This window comes from Monodelphis domestica, chromosome 2 (assembly GCF_027887165.1).
Source record: "Monodelphis domestica isolate mMonDom1 chromosome 2, mMonDom1.pri, whole genome shotgun sequence".
NCBI lineage: Eukaryota > Metazoa > Chordata > Mammalia > Didelphimorphia > Didelphidae > Monodelphis > Monodelphis domestica.
In genome coordinates this window covers 271,070,392-271,093,236 of record NC_077228.1, presented here as the reverse complement: position 1 = coordinate 271,093,236, position 22,845 = coordinate 271,070,392, and the positions used below count along the sequence as shown (strand labels likewise).

At 44.3% G+C, this 22,845-nt stretch overlaps 1 protein-coding gene across 2 annotated transcripts in view; it reads left to right on the top strand.

The window, feature by feature from the left end:
• The window catches only part of GRM4 (glutamate metabotropic receptor 4), a 305,645-nt gene that overhangs the window by 259,187 nt on the left and 23,613 nt on the right, over positions 1-22,845 (top strand). For both annotated transcript variants that reach the window (XM_056818053.1, XM_056818052.1), the window contains 3 exons: positions 924-1,124; positions 2,074-2,210; positions 6,661-7,596. In XM_056818053.1, coding sequence (XP_056674031.1) covers positions 924-1,124; positions 2,074-2,210; positions 6,661-7,596 — 1,274 coding nt within the window. The remainder of the gene's footprint in view (positions 1-923; positions 1,125-2,073; positions 2,211-6,660; positions 7,597-22,845) is intronic.

Here is a 22,845-nt window from a genome sequence, read left to right as displayed (position 1 = left end):
AGGTATGGGGAAAGGAAGTGTCATATTGTGGGTGATGTATAAAAAAAGGTTGTGTTGGCTGGATGGTCCAATGTGCATGGAGCGGGATATAAAAGCCTGGAAGAGTAGGTTGGAGCCAGTCTGCAAAGGTCTTGAGATGTCTAAGGATGAGTTTGAATTGAGAAGAATCTTTCCTGAATGGGAGCTGGAAGAGTCCAGAGCTTTCCCCTTCAGATCCTTCTTCAGGAACAAAGTAAGAGTCAGTACTCTGGGCTATGCCAGATGTTCATTGTATGATCCTGGGCAATTCACTTCAGTTTCCCCACAATTAAAAGAGCTAGAAGGTTGGAAGCCAGCGTTGGGAGGACCAGCTCTGTTCCTTGTTCCTCTAGGTAGCTCCAGTGGGAGGTGGAGGAGGTCTCTGAGGGTCTGAGATTCTAATCTTGACTGTTGCTAACTTCCAGAGAGGAGGCAATTTGAGCAAGCCATTTCTGCCTCTCTGGACCCCAGTTTCCTCCTCTTTTAAAAAAGGGATTGGACTAGCATCTGCCTCAATCCTTTCTCACGGGAGATGAGAAAGCAGCCCCAGAGATAAAACAATTGGCCCAAGGTCTCTCCCAGAGTTAGCGACTGACCTGGGACTTGGACGCCAGGTTTCTCGACTCCCAGACCGAGGCTCTTTCTGAGGCACCATTATTTGCTGTCTCAGACTATGGAAACCACCACCAAGTGTGTAGGAAGGTTTTACTATAGTCAAGGCACTGAGGATGCAGAGACAAAAATGGCTCAGTCTCTTTCCCCCAAGGAGTGTAGAAGTCCGAGCAGAAGTCTGCCTGGTCACTCACAGGCATAGTGGGGATGGGGACGGGCACAGGGGAGGGAAGTGGGGTCTGCCTACTCTCGGGGGTCTCAGCTGGGCTCCCCTGGGTAATTTTGTGTTCCAGATCGAGAGCGCATTGGGCAGGATTCATCCTATGAGCAGGAGGGGAAGGTGCAGTTTGTGATTGATGCCGTCTATGCCATGGGCCATGCCCTGCACGCCATGCACCGGGACCTGTGCCCTGGCAGGGTGGGCCTCTGCCCCCGCATGGACCCCGTGGATGGTGTGGAGCTGCTCAAGTACATTCGCAACGTCAATTTTTCAGGTGGGGCTGAGATTGGGGCTCGAGAGAATGGGGAAACGGGACCCTCAGGTGGGGGGCGGACGCTCTTCCCCACCCTAAGGAGCCAGCCGAAGGGATCTCAGGGGACCCCTGGAACCTCAGCACGGAATGAGGCTGAGCGTGGGAGCTCTGGACTCCCATCTCTCTCTAGCTTCCCTCCCTGCTTCCTGGAGCTCCCCTGCCCCTCCCCTCCCTCTCCCTCACACACAATTGAATGTCAGGAGGTGTCAAAGCCAATCACTCCAGGTGCCCATCAAATGCAATAAACTGTGAGACAAGATTGGAGCAGCCTGGAGACAGCCATTCAACTCTTCCTTCTAGACCAGGTGCATGCTGGGTTCAACTAGGCTAGTGGGGAGGGGGTACGGGAAGAGGATGCCATCAAATCCTAATGAAGAGCTCTTTCCAAACGTTCCCTTGTTTCCTGGGCTAGTGAGGAGGTTCCCAATTCTGGGTCGCCCCTTGGAGTTTAGAGAGGCTTCCGGATTGGACCCTGCCAGTGAGCAGGGGTGAAAGGGTTCTTTATGGTCTTTTCTTGGAGAAGTACAGTGCTTCAACAATAGATACAGAGGGAGGAGAGGGAAAGAACAGGATTCTTGTAACCATGGAAAAATATTCTAAATTAACTAATTAAATAAAATTAAAAAAACAAAACAAAACAAAACACAACAGATCTGGAGTCTAAAGATCTGGGTTCAAATCCCATCTTTGCCCTTGAGCCAATCCCTTCTCCCAGCCTCAGGTTCCTCATCTGTAAAATGAGGGTTGGACTAGATGGCCTCTGAGGTTCCTTTTAGTGTGTGACTCCAAGGTCCAAGGAATTTGTGAGTGAGGACTTTCCACCCCAGCTCAGAATCGAAGGATGCACCCACCCTTCTCAGCTTGTCCCCTACTGGTCCAGATGCCAACCTTTCCTTTCCCACCTCCGCAGGTATTGCTGGGACGCCCGTCACTTTCAATGAGAACGGAGATGCCCCCGGTCGCTATGACATCTACCAGTATCAGATTCGGAATGCAACCCCCGAATACAGAGTCATCGGCTCCTGGACGGATCACCTGCACCTCAAAGTAAGAGATGTGAGCTGGCCCTGGGGAGTGGCAAGGAGGGACTCGATGGCCCAGAGGAGCATCCGGGGGGGGGGGGGGTCCTGGCTCCTGGGCTTGGTTGGGCGCGAGCCTCTGTTTCATTTTTACAAAGGATTGCCCCAGGAGAAAAGTGAAGACACACGTAGCTGAATCTCAGACCTTTTTCATGAGCCACTTATTTATGTATGTCATTTTTTATTTTTAAACTCTTCCCTTCTGTCTTAGAATCAATATGAAGTATGGGTTCCAAGGCACGAAGAGCGGCAAGGGTCTGCTTTGCTTTGTCTTACTCACAGGGCCAGCTCTTGGCAAAACTCTGAAGATAGCAAACATTTTTTTTCTTAAGAATCCCACTTCATAATTCTGCCAAATCTTCCCCGCTTCTCCATCCTATCAGCCTTATTCTCCATATGGGAAAAAACAAACAGGCTAATTTAGATAGGCTTGGGAGGCGAGTAATGTGTAATGAACCTAGAAAGATAGGCTAGAGTCAGATTGTGAAGAGTTTTAAGTACCAAATAGGGGACTTGTATTTTATCCCGTTACCAACAGGGAGCCACTGACGTTTCTTGAGCTGGGGAATGACACTGTCAGACCTGTGCTATAGGAATATAAATTTTGGTTGCTGTGTAGAGAATGGATTGGAGAGAGGAGAGGCTGGGTGAAGGGAGACCCATTAGGAGAGTATTGCAGGAGTTCAGACAAGAGATGATAAGATAATAAAATCATAAGAGATGATAACTTGCAATAGGTTAGTGGAGATGAGAAAGAGTTGGGAGAGAAGGAGTTGGTTGGGAGAGGCACCGAGGTGGAATCAACAGGGCTTGTCAGTTGGTTGGATAGAGAAGGGAGTGATATAATGAAGAGGTGAGGATGGGCCCTGAATCTGTGTAACTGGAAGGATGATGGTGCCCTTGACAGAAATTAAGAAGAAAGATAGATTTTGGAGGAAAGATAATGAGTTCTGTTTGAACGTGTCACATCTGATGTGACTATGGGACATTCAGCTAGAACTGGACTGAGAGTCAGAAAGACTAAATTTAAATCAGAAACTGGTTGGGTGACTATGAGCAAGCCATTTAATGTATGTTTGCCTCAGTTTCCTTAATTACAAAATACAACAACAGTACCTATTATGATGATAGGTACCTCTTATAATAATAATAATACCTATATCCCAAGGTCTTTGGGAGGCTAAGATAAAATAATATTTATAGAGTGCTTTGTAAATCTTATAGCACTATATAAATGTTATTTATCTATTTATCATTTTTGTTATCCAGGCGGAGGTGTAATGTACAGTGGAAACAGACTAGCTTTAGGATTGGTACCTTAATTCAAATCCTGCCTTTGTCACTTACTGTGTGACCTTGGGCAAGTCTCCTTCTAAATTTGTGATTCTGTGATCTCTTCACTCTCTAATAAAGTTATCTTTTCTCAGGAAGGATTCTGATACACTCATTCATCCCAAGGTTGAAGTGACCAAAATCTGCTTAGTGTGTGACCTCTCCCATTCTAGGAAGATTTCAATTCACTGGGTTTTATTTTCTCTGAGAAATGGGGACGAGGAAGCAAAATTAAAAATGAATCTGCCAGGTGTTTTGAATTCTTTGGGAAAGAAAATCCTTCCTCTCCTCAAGTCTTTGTGGATCTGGTTTTCTTCTCAAGATGAGCCATTCTCAAAGGAAAGGAAGTTTGGCTGGGACTGGAGGGAGTGGGTATGTATCACTGGAACTAGGAGAGGGCACTAGATTGGTAAGATAGGAAGTTGGTCAGACTATGGTATCACCAGTGCCATGGGAAAATCCCTCCTCACACTTTGACTCTTCTCTTTTTGAGGCTCTTTTTAAAGACTGATTTGGAAGGATTGTCAGAGCAATTTCAGCTTTTGCTGCTACTAAATGGCCATCTTGGCTCTGCACTTTCCTCCCCACACTTTGCCACCATCATTGACTGTCCTCTTCCTCCTTTCCTAACTAAGGCTATGTCCTTAGCTTCTTTACAGCTCTCCCTGCCTTCCCTCTCCCGTATTTTCTTTTCCAGGAGGAGGCAAAATAGTTCAATACTCAACTAGAAGCCAGAACATCTGGGTTCTCGTTCCAACTTTTTCATTGACTTGCAGGACCTTGGGCCAGTCATTTCATATCTCTGGGCTTTAGTTGCTTCACCTGATAGATGAGAATAATAATAGAAAATAGGGTTATGATTGCCTTGCCTGAAGGTTGGAAGTGATGTTGACTAAGATGCCCTTTTGAACATCCTTGATTTCAGGGCCATTACCACTGCAGTGGTTAATGTTATGTTCTCTTGCCCTTTCAAGATATAGATTTGCAAGGTCAGTGCCAAAGAAGCTATGTCCTAGGCAGGAATTCAGTTAGCTACTGCCACATGGATCTTGTATAAGTCTATGACATGTCCAGGTGTGGATAATTGAGAAAGAGCAAGGATATTGTGTCTAGTTAATCATGCTTTCTCCCTTAAAATTGATTTAAAAATGGAAAATACCAACAAAGAACAGCTAACAATTTCTGATGACTATTTGTGAGGGAGATACATGACTTAGAGATCTAATACTCTGACTTTAGAGCCATGTTGGTGAACTATGGCACATGTGCCTGAGGGGGCTACTCTCCTCCCCCTCGCCACCATCCCTGAGGACATTTCTCCCATTACTCATCCCTATGACCAGCAGTCCAATGGGAGCACTTCCTCCCTCCCCTCTCTGGGGTAAGGGGCAGCTCACATGTGTTGTGAGGGTTGCAATTTGGGCCCTCAGTCTCTAAAAGGTTTGCCATCACTTCTTTAGAGCTCAAGGTCTCTAAATTATATAACAGGATATTCTGTTATAATGATGATAATAATAATAATAACTGGTATTGATATACATGACATTTATTCAATTAAAATACTTCCAGCCTGGAAAACCCTACAAACTACTATTTATATAGTGCTTGCTATGTGCCAGACACTGTGCTAAGAGCTTTATAGTTACTCTTATTTGATCCTTACAACAACTAAGGGAGGTAAGTGCTATTACTATCCTCACTTTACAGATGAGGAAACTGAGGCACACAGAGGTTAAATGACTTGCCCAGACCCACATAGCTAGTAAGTATCTGAAGTTTGATTTGAACTCAGGTCTTCCTAATTCCAGACTGGGTGCTTTATTTACTGTGTTAACTCTATAAAAATAACAGGAGTCATATAGATCGATAAAGATGGAGGCAAATAAAACTTCAGATTCACAAAATTGTGAGTTCCATTGACTTAGAACAAAGTTTATTTAAAACTTTTAATGCTTATGATTTCAATGATGTTGAGAACTCCCTATGAGGAAATGTCCTTGACCAGTACAGATTGGCACCTGCTTTACAACTCACATTCTTCCAGAAAAGTCTGGGACACTGAGAAGTTAAGTGACTTTTCTGTCATCACAGTTATTATAGATTAGAGACAGGAATTGTATAAAGGTTTTTCTGGCTGGTTCTCTAGTCACTGTTCCAGGCTGCTATTGTTTAGAGCAAGGTTTAAAGAAATGCTTTCTCTCTCTCTCTCTCTCTCTCTCTCTCTCTCTCTCTCTCTCTCTCTCTCTCTCTCTCTCTCTCTCTCTCTCTCTCTCTCTCTCTCTCCCTCTCTCCCTTCCTTCCTTCCTTCCTTCCTTCCTTCCTTCCTTCCTTCCTTCCTTCCTTCCTTCCTTCCTTCCTTCCTTCCTTCCTTCCTTCCTTCCTTCCTCCCTTCCTCCCTTCCTCCCTCCCTCCCTTCCTCCCTCCCTCCCTCCCTCCCTCCCTCCCTCCCTCCCTCCCTCCCTCCCTCCCTCCCTCTATCTCTCCCTTCCTCCCTTCCTCCCTTCCTCCCTTCCTTCCTTCCTTCCTTCCTTCCTTCCTTCCTTCCTTCCTTCCTTCCTTCCTTCCTTCCTTCCTTCCTTCCTTCCTTCCTTCCTTCCTTCCTTCCTTCCATCTTAGAATCAGTACTGTGTATTGGTTCCAAGGCAGAAGAGTGGTAAGGGCTAGGCAATATAGGTTAAGTGACTTGCTCAGGGTCACTCAGCTAGAAAGTGTCTGAGGCTACATTTGAACCCAGGACCTCCCATCTGTAGCCCTTGTTCTTAATCTACTGAGCCACTTGCTGTCCCCCAGTTGTTGCTTATTTCAGTTTCACATAACTCTATGATTTTCCTTATTCTGCTTTCATGGAGTGGCAGCATAATATAGTAGAAAAAATGCTGACTTAGGACTTAGGAGACCTGGGTTCTAGTTCTAGCTTTGCCACTTAGTCATTTTGCAAGCTTTGGTAAATCCCTTCCCTCCACTGGACTTTAGTTTTTCTCTCTGTAAGAATGATGGAGTTGGGGTAGATGATCTCTCAGATTCCTTCTGGTTCTAATGATCTGTGTTCTAAGATTCTGTGGTTCTCTGATCCCTGTTGTTGTCAGATGGAGCGCATTCATTGGCCAGGTGGGGGGCAGCAGCTCCCCAGCTCAATCTGCAGCCTACCATGCCAGCCCGGGGAACGGAAGAAGACGGTGAAGGGCATCCCCTGCTGTTGGCACTGTGAGCCGTGTACAGGCTACCAGTTTCAGCAAGACCGCTACACCTGCAAGACCTGCCCCTATGACATGCGTCCCACAGAGAACCGCACAGGCTGTCAGCCCATCCCCATCATCAAGCTGGAATGGGGCTCCCCCTGGGCTGTACTTCCTCTCTTCTTGGCTGTGGTGGGCATCGCGGCCACTCTCTTCGTGGTGGTGACCTTTGTGCGCTACAACGACACACCGATCGTCAAGGCCTCTGGCCGGGAGCTCAGCTATGTGTTGCTGGCTGGCATCTTTCTCTGCTATGCAACTACCTTCCTCATGATTGCTGAGCCAGACCTGGGCACCTGCTCATTGCGCAGGGTCTTCTTGGGGCTGGGGATGAGCATCAGCTACGCAGCGCTGCTCACCAAGACCAATCGCATCTACCGTATCTTTGAGCAGGGCAAGCGGTCAGTGAGTGCCCCTCGATTCATCAGCCCTGCCTCTCAACTGGCCATCACCTTCAGCCTCATTTCTCTACAGCTGCTGGGTATCTGTGTCTGGTTCGTGGTGGACCCCTCCCATTCAGTGGTTGACTTCCAGGACCAGCGGACGCTGGACCCTCGATTCGCCCGGGGGGTCCTCAAGTGTGACATCTCAGACCTGTCGCTTATCTGCCTACTGGGCTATAGTATGCTGCTCATGGTCACCTGTACCGTCTATGCCATCAAGACCCGTGGTGTGCCTGAAACCTTCAATGAGGCCAAGCCCATTGGCTTCACCATGTACACCACCTGCATCGTCTGGCTTGCCTTCATCCCCATCTTCTTTGGGACCTCGCAGTCAGCTGATAAGGTGAGCCTCAGGGACGATCTGGGGGACACCTAGCATATGGTGGGTATGGGGGCTGAGGGGCCTAAAGAGAAGAGAATGGATCTCCTAACTTTGTTTCAAGGGACCATCTCTTGGCTTTCTCCATACTGCTTTTCTACTAACTTTTCTATCCACTCCAAGTTTTTCCTTCCTTCCTTCCTTCCTTCCTTCCTTCCTTCCTTCCTTCCTTCCTTCCTTCCTTCCTTCCTTCCTTCCTTCCTTCCTTCCTTCCTTCCTTCCTTCCTTCCTTCCTTCCTTCCTTCCTTCCTTCCTTCCTTCCTTCCTTCCCCTCTGTTTCTTCTTCTCAGCCCCTCTTTCTTTTCTTGTCTTTCTTTCCTTAACAGAAAAGAGAACCAGAATTAATTTTCAATAACATTCCTGTTGGAAATAGCTTTCTCCTCTGTGTGTTTCCTAGAGGAACTCATAGAACAGAAGTCAGAGATAACTCCTGGTTTATCTTCCCTATAGTCTCCTCTTTCCCCTTCCTTATGCCAATTGCAAGTGCCAGAGACTTTTGTGGGTCTTGACAACTCTGTAAGCTACCCAGAGCCTACTTACCAGCTGCCTGCAGGTAGGCATTGAGTACCCCCTTTACTCCAAGGCTATCACCACCTCATGAGAGTGGCTCTGGGAGCTGGAATGAGTGAAGAGAAATGCAGGGGACTATAGGTGTTTCTGCAGAATTTATTTTGTCAAATGCAGTGAGATAGAAAGGGTGGATGGAATGCTATCTATGTAAGGAAGTAGCCCAGGGAAGATGTCTGAAGCCTCACTGATTTACCCTATCCCCTAGACCTTATTATTATTCTTTTTAGATATTTTATTTTTCCTTTAATTACATGTAAAAAGTTTTTAATCTTTAAAAAAATTTGAGCCACATTCTCTCCCTCCTTTCCTTTTTTCCTTCCTGAAACAGCAATCAATCTGCTATAAATTGGCCCTTATTTTTAATTATCTGTCTGGGTCCTCTCACCATCAATATAGAGGAGAGAAGTCTGTGTTCAAAGGATCTTGGTTTGAATCTAGACTCTGCTATTTACCTTAGACTTTGGACAAGTCACTTGGGTTCAGGTTGTTTCATTCTAAAATGAAGGGGATTGGATTAGCTTGATCTCTCAAGGTCTAATTCCTTTGAATGAATACTCCCAAGATTTTGCTTTTATTCTTTCTGTTTTATTACCCAAGGTAGACTCATTCCCTGACCTCCCCCAAATAATCCCTTCCATTCTTCTTATCTCTACTGAGTGTCAAGGAAGAAACTGAGTATATTTTAAGTCACTACTGTGTTCTTTTAGTTGTTGTTCACTCATTTCAATTGTGTCTGACTCTTCATGACCCAATTTGGGGTTTTCTTGATAAAAATACTGGAGTAGTTTGAAATTTCCTTCTCCAGCACATTTTTACAAATGAGGAAACTGAGGCCCACAGGCTTAAGTGACTTTCCCAGGGTCATAGAGCTAGTAAGTGTCTGAGAATGGATTCGAACTTGAGTCTTTCTGATTCAAGGCTTGGAATGTTGGGTATTATGATTATTTTGTTGTTTAGTCATTTTTCAGTTGTGTCTGTCTCTTTGTGACCCCTTGTGGGGGCTTTTCTTGGCAGATGCTGGAATGGTTTGCCATTTCCATCTCTATCTCATTTTACAGATAAGGAAACTGAGGCAAATAAGTTTAAGTAACTTGCCCAGGGTCATACAGCTAGAAAGTATCTGAGGTCAGATTTGAACTCAGGAAATAGTCTTCCTGACTCCAAGTACATTACTCAATCCACCTAACTGCCCTTATTGTATTATTAAAACCAGTTATTATAATAAATACAAGCTATTCTTGTTAATAATTTTATGCATATACATATATATATACACACACACATATATATATATATATATATATATATAAAGAGAATTACAGGCTGATTGTCAGAAAGTGAGATAGATGCATTTATGGAAGAATGGATAGAAATGCAGAGAAATGATAGAGATATATAATATTAACACTATTATTATTATTTTATTGGATCAGCAGAATAAGTCTGATTCCTCTGATAATCCTCCAAGAAGACCAATATCATATCAGCAAAAAAAAAAAAAATTAAGCATCTCTTCCCTAATTTTGTTGGCAGTCATTTTTACCTCCTCCACAAGGAGCAGTGGCCCAACACTTTCTTTGGTCCTTCTCTTTTCCCCAGTGGAATAAAAACAAAACAAAAGACAACCAAATTTTTGTATCTATTGTTGCCCTTCACTTTCCCTGTCCCCTCTCCTCAACTCATTAAGTGTACTAGCACTACAGATGCTATTCTTACAGGTCTGTTTACTTTTATAAACATTTCCCTTATATCCAATATCTTGTCTTTTTTTAAACTCTTATTTTCCATCTTAGAACCAACAACTGTGTATTGGCTTTAAGACTGAAGCACTATAAGGGCTAGGCAATGGGGATTAAGTGATTTGCCCAGGATCACACAGCTAGGAAATATCTGAGGTCAAATTTGAACCCAGGATCTCTCATTTCTAGACCTGGCTCTCAATCCACTGAACCAGCTAGCTGTCCATCCAATATTTTTTTGTACAGTTCTTTTATCTAAAACTTCAGATGGGCAAGTCCCCTGAGCATCTACCTTATTCTCTTTAGAGAATTCCTTCTCTTCTTTATCAAGATTATTTCTTGATATTCTTATTATTCTCTTCATGTCTATGGACTCCTGCCTGTCTTCTCTCTGAATCCTTTGAAATATTCTGACTTCTGGAAAATTCACTGACTACTTCACTTGCTTGGAATACTCTTTCTCCTCCAGTCTACCTACTGACCATCCTGACATCCTTTAAGTCCCAACTAAAATCCCTTTCTCAACTCAACTCTTTTTCATTCCAAAGCTTTCTCTCTATTAATTTTTTCCTATTTTCTGGCATATAGCTTGCTTTAAATATAAGTGCTGGCGCATCTGTGTGTGTGTGTGTGTGTGTGTGTGTGTGTGTGTGTGTGTGTGTGTGTGTGTGTGTGTAGCTTCTTGGAGGATTATCAGAGGAATCATGTTGTTTCCTCCATTAGACTGTAAGCTCCTTGAGGGCAAAAATTGTCTTATGCTTCTTTTTATATTCATAGTGCTTAGTACAGTGCCTGGCACATAGTAGGCACTTAATAAATGTCGATTAATTTTCCCCCAAATCTAGGGTGAATGAATGAATGAATGAATGAATGAAGTACTTATTAAGTACTCATTAAATGCAAAGCACTGTACTGACCACTGGGGATACCAATAGAAAAGATGGCTCTCAAGGAGCTCACAAGCTAATGGGGGAGACTTTCACTCATGGAAGGTTCCGGCTACTTCAGATGGAAGGGATCCATAATCCTGAGGGGGCAATAGCAAAGCAGATGGTACAACTTCTTTCATGTCATTTCCAGTGACACTCAGATTTACTTTCTTCTATCACAAACTTTAGGAGGCAGTATAGTCACTTTCTCTAAAGTTCTCTCTACCAGCCCTGACATTTCCATCCCAATTTCTCCTTGTTTGTGAGAATCAGATCTAGAACAAAATTTCCATTTTACAGAGGAGAAAACTGAGGCACAGAGAAGATTTGCATATATGGCAGGTGACAGAACAAGATTTCTCCCCAGATTTTTGAAGTCCTCCTTCTGTAACCTTCTTCCCTGCCCATCTACAGCCTCCTTTGAGACCTTGCATTTTTTTTTTCATTCCATCTTAATCAGGGACTTTTCAGAGCAGAGCTATGTGCCCTGTCCCATCTCCCCACTTTCTTTCTTTAGTTTGGAAATGCTGAGGAGTGAGGAGAGGAAAGATTGGATTTCCTAGAAGGGACTGCAATGAGACCATTCTCAGATAGGATTCACTTTATTTCCTTGACTTCCTTTCCTGTCTGCCTGCTGAGGGTAATAAAGATGGAGTGGGACCCTGACAGAGGTATATTATACAGTAAATTTTTCACTACCTTAGTTTGCCATCATGAGATGATTTAGGGTTGCCAAGTTCCATATTAGATAGCTTATCTCCCCCCAGGTGGGTTTTCTCACCAAAGGATACAATGGAGTCATTGTGCAAATAGGTCAGAATTCAGACGCTAGGACTTTTTTTCCCTAAGAGTTCCTCAGAAGACTTTCTTCTCCCTAAAACTCCCCATCTCTGACTCTCAGAGCCATCTTTCTCATCCCATAGGCTGTGGTCACTAAGGAGGTTTAAGCTTGCCACTCCTATCTAGAGGCTTTGACCTCCCCTCTCTGGTCCTCCCCTCTAAATGCCCTGTGGTTTCTCCTTTGAGCCCCTGTTCCTCTATGAAGCTCCCCTACCCCAACCTATGAGTTCTTTTTTCTCTACTCTTCCTCATTATCTTTTCCTCTTTCTCTTCCTCTTCCTTTTCTCCTACTCCTTCCCCCTTTCCTCTTTCTACTTTTCTTTCTCCTCTTTCTTTTCCTTCTAAACCTTTTCCTTTTTGTCCTCTTTTTACTCCCTTTTCTCCTGCTCCTTCTCTTTCTTTTCTTCCTTCTTTTCTCCTCTTTCTCTTCCTCCTCCTTTTTATCTTCTCCTCTTTCTCTTCCTTCTCTTCCTTCTCCTCCTCCTCCTGCCCTCTTTCTCTTTCTCCTTCTTTCTTCTCCTCCCCATCTTTCTCTTCTTCCTTTTTCTCCTCCCTCTCCCCCTCCTTCTTCTCCTTTCTCTCTCTCCCCTCTTCCTCTTCCTTTTCTTTCTTCCCCTCTTCCTTTTTCTCCTTCTCTTCCTTTTCTTTCTCTTCATTTTTTCCCCTCTCCTCCTCTTTCTCGTCTTCCCCTTTCCTGGTGAAATGAAGGCTATCCTATCTCCTTCCTTTCTATAGTGATTATTTCTGACCTTGCCAGACCTGAATGGGCAGCAATAGAGGGAGGAGGAGGAACTGCATAGGTAGTGGTACCAATGGAACTCAACTATCATGGCCTGTGGGTAAGGGTAGCCAGCAAGTTCTGCTTCATGAATTTAATAAAATTCAGTTCAGTTCAACCAACATATATCAAGGGGGACCTGTGGTTGGCATCAAGAATACAAGAATGGAAACCAACACAGACCCTGTGCTCAGGGAGTTTACTAAAGAGTTTAATTGCTCCCTAAGATAGAATGTACAAAGAAGGGAAATTGGAGGAGGCAGAGGTCACCTTGGCAAGGGAGGGTATCACAGAGGAGGTGACCCTTAAGTTGGGCCTTGTAGAGGAGGCAAAAATGGGGAAGAGAGACATCATTCTTGTTGTCCTGGCATCTGAGGGCAAAAGCTTTGGGTAAGGCAGATTTAGAACAGAGAACAAAGCTCAGTTTGCATGGAGTGTGATGGGGAGGATCTAGAACATGGTAGAAGTAAGGGAGATTTAACTTGAAGGCCTCCTATGTTTCCTTCCAGCATGGATACTCCATATTGCCTGATTATATCATAAAACAGCATTGCCAGAACATAATTTTTTCTCTCCCCCTCAGCATCTGGCATAGGACCTTGTAATTCACAGAGTCAGAGGATCAGAGATCTGGAAGGAACCTCCAAGGTCAGCTAGTTGAACCTACTTATTCTGCAGATAAGGAAACTGAGGCACAAAGACTTGAAATCACTTACCCAAAGTCACACAGGTTGTGTCAGAGGCAAAATTTGAACCCAAGTCCTCTATCTCCAGAGCTAGTGTTCTTTCCACCATGCCAAGGAGCATCAAAAGAGAATATATATGTAGAAATTTGCAAACTTTTTATTAGCTGTTATCATGAAACATCTACTATGTGCCAGGTACTGTGCTAGGTTCTGAGCTGCTGGTCAAGGATTTAATGAGAGTCTTGCTCTCAAGAAGCTGATGCCCTACTGAGAGGAAACAATGTGTACATTAATAAGTAAATGCAACATATAATAATAATAATAATAGTTAATACTTATATAGTGCCTGCTATGTGCTAGGCACTGTGTGAAGCGCTTCACAAATATCTCATTTGTTCCTCACAATAATCCTGGGAGGCAGGTGCTATTATTATCCTCATTTTACAGATGAGGAAACTAAGGCAAACAGAACTTAAGTGATTTGCCTATGGTCAAATAGCTAGTAAATGTCTGAGACTTACTCACTGGATTTGAACTTGGATCTTCCTGATCCCAGGTCCATCCCTCTATTCACTGTGCCACCTTTTGGGAGATGAGAGTCATCTTAGAACCAAGAGATTCAGAAAAGGCCACATGAAGGTGGTGGTCCTTGAGTTAAGGCATGGGTAAAACCTCCCTCCTCCCACAAAACTAAAACAAGGGATTTCATGAAGCAGAGATAAAGGGAGAGAGCTTTACTAGCATGGGGGGACAGCCTGAGCAAAGATACATAGATGAGAAATGGGGACATATACTAGGAACAAATGACCCTGTTGGATGGAACAAAGGGTATATGATGGAGAATAAAGTGACTTTGGTCTACATGAGTGACTAATCAGTCATGTAGGCAACAAGTATTTATTATATATACATTTATTATGTACCATGAACTATGCTATGTGCAGGGGTTACAAAGAAAGACAAAAAACAAGAATTAAGACCTTTAGCTCCCATCCTTGTCCACCTCTTCTCATAATCTTCCAGTGGAGGTTCTGTCCAGCACAAAAAAGGAGATGATCCGTACATGTTTAGAATGGAAGTTGGTAGGAATAGGAGAGCCATTCTTCAAAGTGCACCTTTGATAGTAGCAAGACTGAGACAGAGAGAGAAGATGAAGGAGATGGGGAGGAACCGAGAAAGAGAGAGAAAGGGAGAGACAGACAGATGAGATGGGGGAGAGAGGAAAAGAAAAGGGGGCGAGGGAAGAGCGAGAGAGTGTCCTGGCAAGCCCTCTTACTCCAGTACCAGGTAGGTGTATTATATCAAACTAAGTTGCTAGTGCTTCTCCAGGGAAGAGTGGGATGGATTTCTCAGTATTAGCTTGGATTTCCAGGGCTTAATACCTCAACCTTTTAGAATTACACTGAGCTAAGGATTCTTCAGCTTTGTGAGGTTAGGGTTCAGCCATTGGGTTAACAGAGTTTATTTTCTCCAGGATTTACAGATTCTGAGACTTTGCAAAACCACCAGGGCCACTCCACGAACCAGCCTTTGGTGAGCCTTGGGCAGAGGGGACTTTGAGTCTCTTTTGACTACTCCTCTTCCAGAATCCCACTATCCCTCCAGCCCCTCAGTGCCCTCGTGTTCCCTCCTATTAAACGTATTTGATATAATACATCTGGTGCTGGAGAGAGAGGGTTTGCCAGAGCACTCTTTCCCTCTTCCCTCACTTCCTTTCTTCTCCTCTTCCCCCCCCCCCCACTCTGTCTGTCTCTCCCTTCTTCCTCTTCTCCCTATCTCTTCAAACTCAGATTCCCTGACTTTCCACTACACAGAATGGTTTCCCTTCTCTTACTCTCTGCTCTGCTTCTCCTTAATGTCCCCAATTTGTGTTCCTTCCTTATGAAAATCTATTTTCAGTAACAGTCCCATTTCAGTTCAGTAGATATGGCAGCTGACATGCACTAGAGATGGCTTATTCAGTCCTGTCTGACTCTTTGGGACCCCATTTGGGGTTTTCTTGGCAATGATACTGAAGTGTTTTGCCATTTCCTTCAGTAGTTCATTTTACAGATGAGGAAACTGAGGCAAATGGAGTGAAGTGACTTGCCCAAGGTCACTGAGCTAGTAACTGTCTGAATCTAGATTTGAACTTGGATCTTCCTGACTCCAGGCCATGTACGCTATTCATTGTGCCACCTAGTTTTCTTAAGACTTCACTTAAGAGACCTTTTTATTTTGTAGAGGAAGAAAACTGAGGCCAAAAGAGAGGAAATGACATGGCCTACTGCCCATGGTAGCAGATTCCAAATCCAATGCTCTTTCTTCTGCATCATATGGTAAACTCATCTAGGTATAAAGGAATGACTGGCAATATTAAATGTGTTATACCTGAATGAGAAGATGCTAAGGGGACAAGTCCCCTTATTTGTTGCTATTAGTTAGTCTTGTCTGACTCTTTGTGATCCCATTTGGAGTTTTCTCGGTAAAGATACTGGAGAGGGTGTACTCCAAAAGAAACAGAACTACATTGAGCATGAAACTTGTTTGCATATGTTTTGCTTCCTTGGAATGTACTCATCAACTCACCATTTGAGATGGCTTGGTGTAGTTTGGCAGAATCTTGTGACTATATCAAGGTGAGAAGTAAATTTTTCCTGTTTTCTATCTATGCTTCTGTCAAAAATTGCAATGACGTGGGGCAGCTGAGTGGCTCAGTGGGTTGAGAGCCAGGCCCAGAGATGGGAGGTCCTGGGTTCAAATCTTGCCTCAGATACTCTCCAGCTGTGTGACTCTGGGCAAGTCACTTAACCCCCATTGCCTAGCTCTTATCACTCTTCTGCCTTAGAACCAATACCCAGTATTGATTCTAAGACGGAAGGTAAGGGTTTAAAAAACTTTTTTTTTAATTGCAATAATGTTTAGTAGTTAGTAATAATAAAAAAAATGGGATGCTCTAAAGAAAAGGATTTCCTTCTCTAGCTCATTTTACAAATGAGGAAATTGAGGCAAACAGCATTAAGTGACTTGCCAGGGTCACACAGCTACTGTCTGAGACTGGATTTGAACTTAGGTCTTCCTAACTTCATAATCAATGCTGTACTCATTGCTATACTTAACTCCTTCCTTCCTTCCTTCCTTCCTTCCTTCCTTCCTTCCTTCCTTCCTTCCTTCCTTCCTTCCTTCCTTCCTTCCTTCCTTCCTTCCTTCCTTCCTTCCTTCCTTCCTTCCTTCCTTCCTTCCTTCCTTCCTTCCTTCCTTCCTTCCTTCCTTCCTTCCTTCCTTCCTTCCTTCCTTCCCTCCTTCCTTCCCTCCTTCCTTCCCTCCTTCCTTCCCTCCTTCCTTCCTTCCTTCCTTCCTTCCTTCCTTCCTTCCTTCCTTCCTTCCTTCCTTCCTTCCTTCCTTCCTTCCTTCCTTCCTTCCTTCCTTCCTTCCTTCCCTCCTTCCTTCCTTCCTTCCTTCCTTCCTTCCTTCCTTCCTTCCTTCCTTCCTTCCCTCCCCCTCCCTCTCCCTCTCCTTCTTCCTCCTCCCTGCCTTGGATAAGTACCACATCCTGATTTGGGCTACAATTGGAAGCATTAGGGGCTACATACAGCCAGAGGGCCATGCGTTTGACATCTTTGCTCTAGACTCTCTTCTATATCTAAATCTATAGTGCTATGAATTTGGGAATCATGGATCTGAGTCTGAATCCTACCTTTGCCACTTATTACCTTTGAGGCTTTGGTAGCCTGGGCTTCAGTTTTCTTATCTGTAAAAAGAAAGATTCCATGACCTCTAAGGTCTTCCCCATCTCCAAATCAGTTATTTAGATCTTTTCTACCAGCTTGTATCTCATTCAAGTGAATGAGAATAGTATAGTTACTTCCCTAGCAGATCCTGGAGAGAGAGAGAGAGAGAGAGAGAGAGAGAGAGAGAGAGAGAGAGAGAGAGAGAGAGAGAGAGAGAGAGAGAGGAGAGAGAGAGAGAGAGAGAGAGAGAGAAGGAGGAGGTCCTCACCTCTGAGCATGGTTGGGATGTTTCTGGAATCAGTGAGCTGGAGGCAGGAGTCCTTGGCAAAGAGAATTTAAACTGACGGCCCTGCCAACCTCATTTCTCCTTACCTCCCAACAGGGACTCCTGTCTCCAGCTCATTGATCAGCATCCCTTTCCTGAGGCTTGCTCTTTCCCAGCTCTGGCAGCCAGCTTTCTGGGATCCATGCTCTTCATTGGGGATGTCCTCTCCTCTCCTGATTGCCATTCTACCCTATCTTTTTCTGATCATGATTTTCCATGAAACTTACCCCCTAGAATTAGAATCCTTCTTTTAATATGGAGCCTCTTGGGGGTATACACAGCCTGCACTACATTCATGTATGTAAAGAAGGAGAAAGGAAGGGAATAAACATTTATTAAGTACCTACTACATACTAAGTACTATGCTAAGCACTTTATAATTATCATCTCATTTGATCCTCACAGCAACCCTGGACGGTTGGTGCTATTATTATCTCTATTTTATAGTTAAAGAAAGGAAGGCAAATAAAGACAATCACTTGCCTAAGATCACACAGGTAGAAAATGTCTGAGGTTGGATTAGAACTCAGGTCCTCATTACTCCAGGCCCCAGAGCTCTATCCACTGTGCTACTTACTGACTGCCTTTAGAGACTGTTTGTATGCCCTTGTCAGTGTTTTTGGCCCAGCAATTGTTTCCTCCATCAGACTGAGAATTTCCTAAATGGGGCAGAATCACTGCTCTTAAGGAGCTACCCATCTGACAGGGAGATGACCACTTCCACATGGAACAGCCAATCTCTGGAGGGAGATGATTCTTGCTTCTCAGGGAGCTCTCTCTCTCTGACAGAGGAGACTCAGTCTTGGCTTCCAGCCTGATTGGGGAGATAGCTCTCACTGATGGGGGTGATCTAGTCCTTATCCCATCTGAGCTCCATTTAGAATAGGGGAGACACACAAAAAAGCAAACTGGATAACAGGGAGCTTTGAGTCCTGTTTTTCCCTGTTCTGCCTTTTCCCACTTCTTGCTCATCTAATTTGGATTGTTCAGGTTCTGATGTCCCTATAGTCCCCAAGACTAGGTAGGGACCCTGAAAATCCCCTAGGAGGTCTGATGAAGCCTTTTGACAGCATGGCCCCTCCACATCTCCTGCCCCCTTGCCCACAGACCCACTGTGGTCTTTCCTGGCACCTGACAAGCTTTCTAAAAGAACATTTCTCTGACTGCTGGATTAATTGCCACTAATAGCTTGGCAGGAGGAAATGATGCTGTAATCATCTCAGCTAGGGGTCCCTTTGTAAGGCAATATGCCTGGGAATTTTTTCTGACCTTCCCAAGCTGTATCAGGAGGAATGCACATTTGAACATGTGTGTGAATGTGTATGAATGTATAGAATAGGGGTTGTCTGCTATTGGAGATTAGTGGTCATGAAATTTTCCTGAAACTGAAGCAAATGAAGTGAGTTCTTTCTTGAGCCAAGCTTTGCTTCAGTTGGAGTGTGTGTGTGTGTGTGTGTGTGTGTGTGTGTGTTTTAAGGGGAGGAGGGTAATAGGGCTCCTCTCAAACCTCATCCATCTTTTACATCCAAACTCATCCATTCAAATATTCATCTACCATTTACCTACCTAACCTCACCTCCCTGTTCTCCTCAATTGGTGGTCAAGGGGCCTCTTGTCAAATCTTATCTAGTCATCTCCTTGACATCCTTAATATTTTTTTTCTCTCCATTTACCCAGTCACCACTCTAGTTTAGGTCCTCATCATGTTTCTCCTGGATATCGGCAATAATTTCCCCTAACTCAAGTTTCTTCCCTCTCCAGACCATCCTCCACACAAATGCCAAACCAATATTTCTAAAATACAGGTCTGACCTTATTACTCCTTTTCCCAAGTGAATTCAGTGACTCCCAGTTGCCCCTAAGATAAAATACACACTCCTCTCTTTGGCATTTAAAGCCCATGGCAATCTGGCCCCAACCTGCTTTTATTGGCAGCTGATACTGAAAACTCAGTTTGTATCCTGAAAACTCAGGAAGTTTACTTTCCAGTCAAATTAGCCTATTTGATATTCCCTGTACCTTATACTCTATTTCCTACCTTCATGATTTTTCACACACTGTTCCCTCATAGAGAGAGGGGGAGCTGCACTCTCTTCCTCCCTTCTACCTTTTAGAATTTCTCACTTCCTTTAAGACTCACCTCAAGTGCCACTTCCTTCCTGTACTAACCCTAACCCTCTCCTACTTTGACTCTCAACCCCCCAGTCACTATATGCCCTTCCTCCCCAGATTATTTTGCTTATACTCATTTCAGCTCATTATTTACCCACAATAGAAATCAGCCCTTAAGAATCGGTATATTTTTGTTTTTGTGCTTGTTTTCTCAGGGACTAGAATAGGAGTTGACACATAATTGGTGTACTAACCAACCAGTGAATGCATGCATGCATACATGCAAGAATGGGAAAAAGTTGAATGTGGAGGTGGTGGGCATAGTGTTAGGATGATAGGATCAGAGAGATTAGGTTAGGTTGGTTCTTAGCAGGGTATCTGATTAGATTTAGAAATATCTGAAACCCGAGTTATTTTTTTTAAACCCTTACCTTCCATCTTGGAGTCAATACTGTGTATTGGCTCCAAGGCAGAAGAATGGTAAGGGCTAGGCAATGGGGGTCAAGTGACTTGCCCAGGGTCACACAGCTAGGAAGTGTCTGAGGTCAGATTTGAACCTAGGACCTCCCTTCTCTAGGCCTGACTCTCAATCCACTGAGCCAAACCAGCTGCCCTCCCAAGTTATTTTCTAAGGAATTACATTACAGGGCAGAGGAGAGGTGGTTAGAATGAACTCCCTCCTTTCTCTTAGCTATTATTTAGGCACAGGGAAGTGGGATTGGGTGGGTAAATGGGAGATGGAGAGTTGGGTGGATGAGAGTGAGGATGGAAAAGGTTGGGAGGGCAATAAGGCCATGAGGGAGGATGAGGTGATGGGATAAATGGATGGGTGTTGGAGAATGACATGATTGAGGAGGTGCAGCTATGGGAAGTTGGGAATAGAGGACAGGAAGATGTGAAGATGGGGTGAGAAAAGAGATGAAGGGAAAAGTCATTTGAGGAAAAATCGAGAAATAGAGGAGTTGGGTGGGGATTGGCAGGGAGATGGGGTCGAGATGGTCAGAAGATCTTCAAGAACAAGTGCTAGACAGAATAGCTGAGAACCTTGGACAGCTCCTTCCACCCAGCACACTAGACATGATGCCTTCTTTACTTGACACTCCAAGGAAGAGGCAAGGCAAGGGCACCTTTCTTCCACCAACCACCAGGCACTAGAATATCAGCTAGGGGGTAAGGGAGCTACAGCAAGCCGAGGGGAAGGATCCTAGCCTTTGTGATGGGTAGAGTACTGGACTTGAAGTTAAAAAACAAAACAAAACTTTGGGTTTGAATCGACTTGGTTGCTAAGTGACCCTGGGCAAATCAACTCTCTGGACCTCACTTTAATTGTAAAGTGACAGGGACAGAATAGATACTTCTACGATCCCTTCCAACTTGAAATCTATGCTACCATGATCCTTCTTGTCTTCCTATATTATGTAAATATAATCTATTATATAATATAGAATAGAAATCTAATATATAATAGAAATAGAATATATTATATAAATATATTTTAATGTTATATGTACATAATATATTATGTAAATAATATAAATTATTATTTATAATAATAAAACACATATGAATAGAACCTTTTACAATTTAGAAAGCACTTTTCTTACAACAGACTCTTTCACAAATGAAAACAACATGGCCCAGAGAAAGGAGGTTCTCTGAGAAACCTTACATTTCATGTCCTTTGTTGATGGCAGAGCCAGGACTGAATTCCAAGTCTTGGGACTATGAGTGAAGTCCTCTTTTCTCTGTGCCAACAGGCTTATCTATCCAAACAACCAACTTGACATCTTCCTGGCTTCTCTAGGCCCTGCCTCATTTTCCTTCTCCCTCTCATTTTCTCTTTCCCTCTCCCTCTCCCTCCTTCCCTCCTTCTCTCCCTCCCTCCTTCCTTCCCTACCTATCTCCTCTCTCTCTCTGTCCATCTCTCTTTGTCCATCTCTCTCTCTCCCCTTCTCTCTCTTTGTCCATCTCTCTCTTTCTCTCTCCCTCCCTTTCCCTTTCCTTCTCCCTCTCCCTCTCCCTTTCCCTCCTTCCCATCCTCCCTCCCTCCCTCCCTTTCTCTCTCTCTCTCTCTCTCTCTCTCTCTCTCTCTCTCTCTCTCTCTCTCTCTCTCCCTCCCTCCCTCCCTCCTACCCCCCCTCTCTCTCTCCCTCCCTCCCTCCCCTCTCTCCCTCCTATGGACAACTTGTGTTTCAGCTTCTGGGTTGTAATTAGTAACCAGGTTCTTTAACTTGGCTTCTACTATGAGCAATTAGCTGACTTCCCGTGTTTCTATAACAATGGGCTTGTCGATCTCTGGTTAATGAGCCTTATAAGAGAGGGAAGGTTATCTCTTTCTGTTTCGTGAGGGCAAATCCTAGGTCCAGTGTTCCTTGGGCCTCCTGCTAGATCATGCTCATTCATGCTCACCTCAGTGGCAAGTTGGTGATTCCACCTTTATCATTGAGTTACACCTTGCCCTGATCCCTGAAGCATCCTTTTCTGTTTTCTTAAAAAAAAAAAACAACAACAGCATTCCCTTCTCTCTTAGAATCAACACTGTGCATTAGTTCCAAGGCAGAAGAATGGAACTAGCTAGGCAATGGGGATTAAGTGACTTGCCCAGGGTCACACAGCTAAGAAGTGTCTGAGGCCAGATTTGTACCCAGGAACTCCCATCCCTAGTCCTGGCTCTCAGCTGCCTCCTGCAGTATCATTTTCAATCTGTAGTCCAGGGAATCCAGGAGAAGAGAAAAGAGGCTAAAGCTGGGACTGACTTCTAAACCAGGAGTCTCCAAACTTTTTACACAGGGGGCCAGTTCACTGTCCCTCAGACTGTTGGAGGGCCAGACCATAACAAAAAAACTATGAACAAATCTGTATACTGCTGTCTGGGATAGCGGAAGCTGCAGCACTGGCTGTGATGTCACACCTTGCACAGGCCCAGCACTGCCACCACCATACTGGGCAGCAGAGTACACAGTGCAGAATTCCCTTCCCCAGATCACTGCTCACCATGCTGACGTCTTTCATTGTGCAGCCCCATAATCCTTTGCTTGGCACCTCGTTCTCATTCAGTTACTCTCAGAACAAGGCACCACACAAACGATTATGTCACCAGAAGTAGTACTATATGTGAGTGAAGCTGCACTTTGTGGTGCTGCCACATACAGTGCTCCTCTCACTGACCACCAGTGAAAGAGATGTCCCTTCCGGAAGTGTGATGGGGGCCAGATACATGGCCTCAGGGGGCTACATGTGGCCCGCAGGCCGTAGTTTGGGGACCCCTGCTCTAAACCATGGTCCCATTATCTGTGGCTTTCAGCTTCCCAATGACTTTTCCCAACAGAGATTATCCTCTTTCAAGATGAGGAATCTGAAGGAGCAGCTGGGTAGCTCAGTGGATTGAGTAAGTGCTAGTATCACCCCCATTTTAGAGATGAGGAAACTGAGGCAAATAGATTTTTTTAAATGATTTGCCCTGGACCATACAGCTAGTATGTATCTGAGAGCAGATTTGAACTCAGGTCTTCCTGATTTTAGGT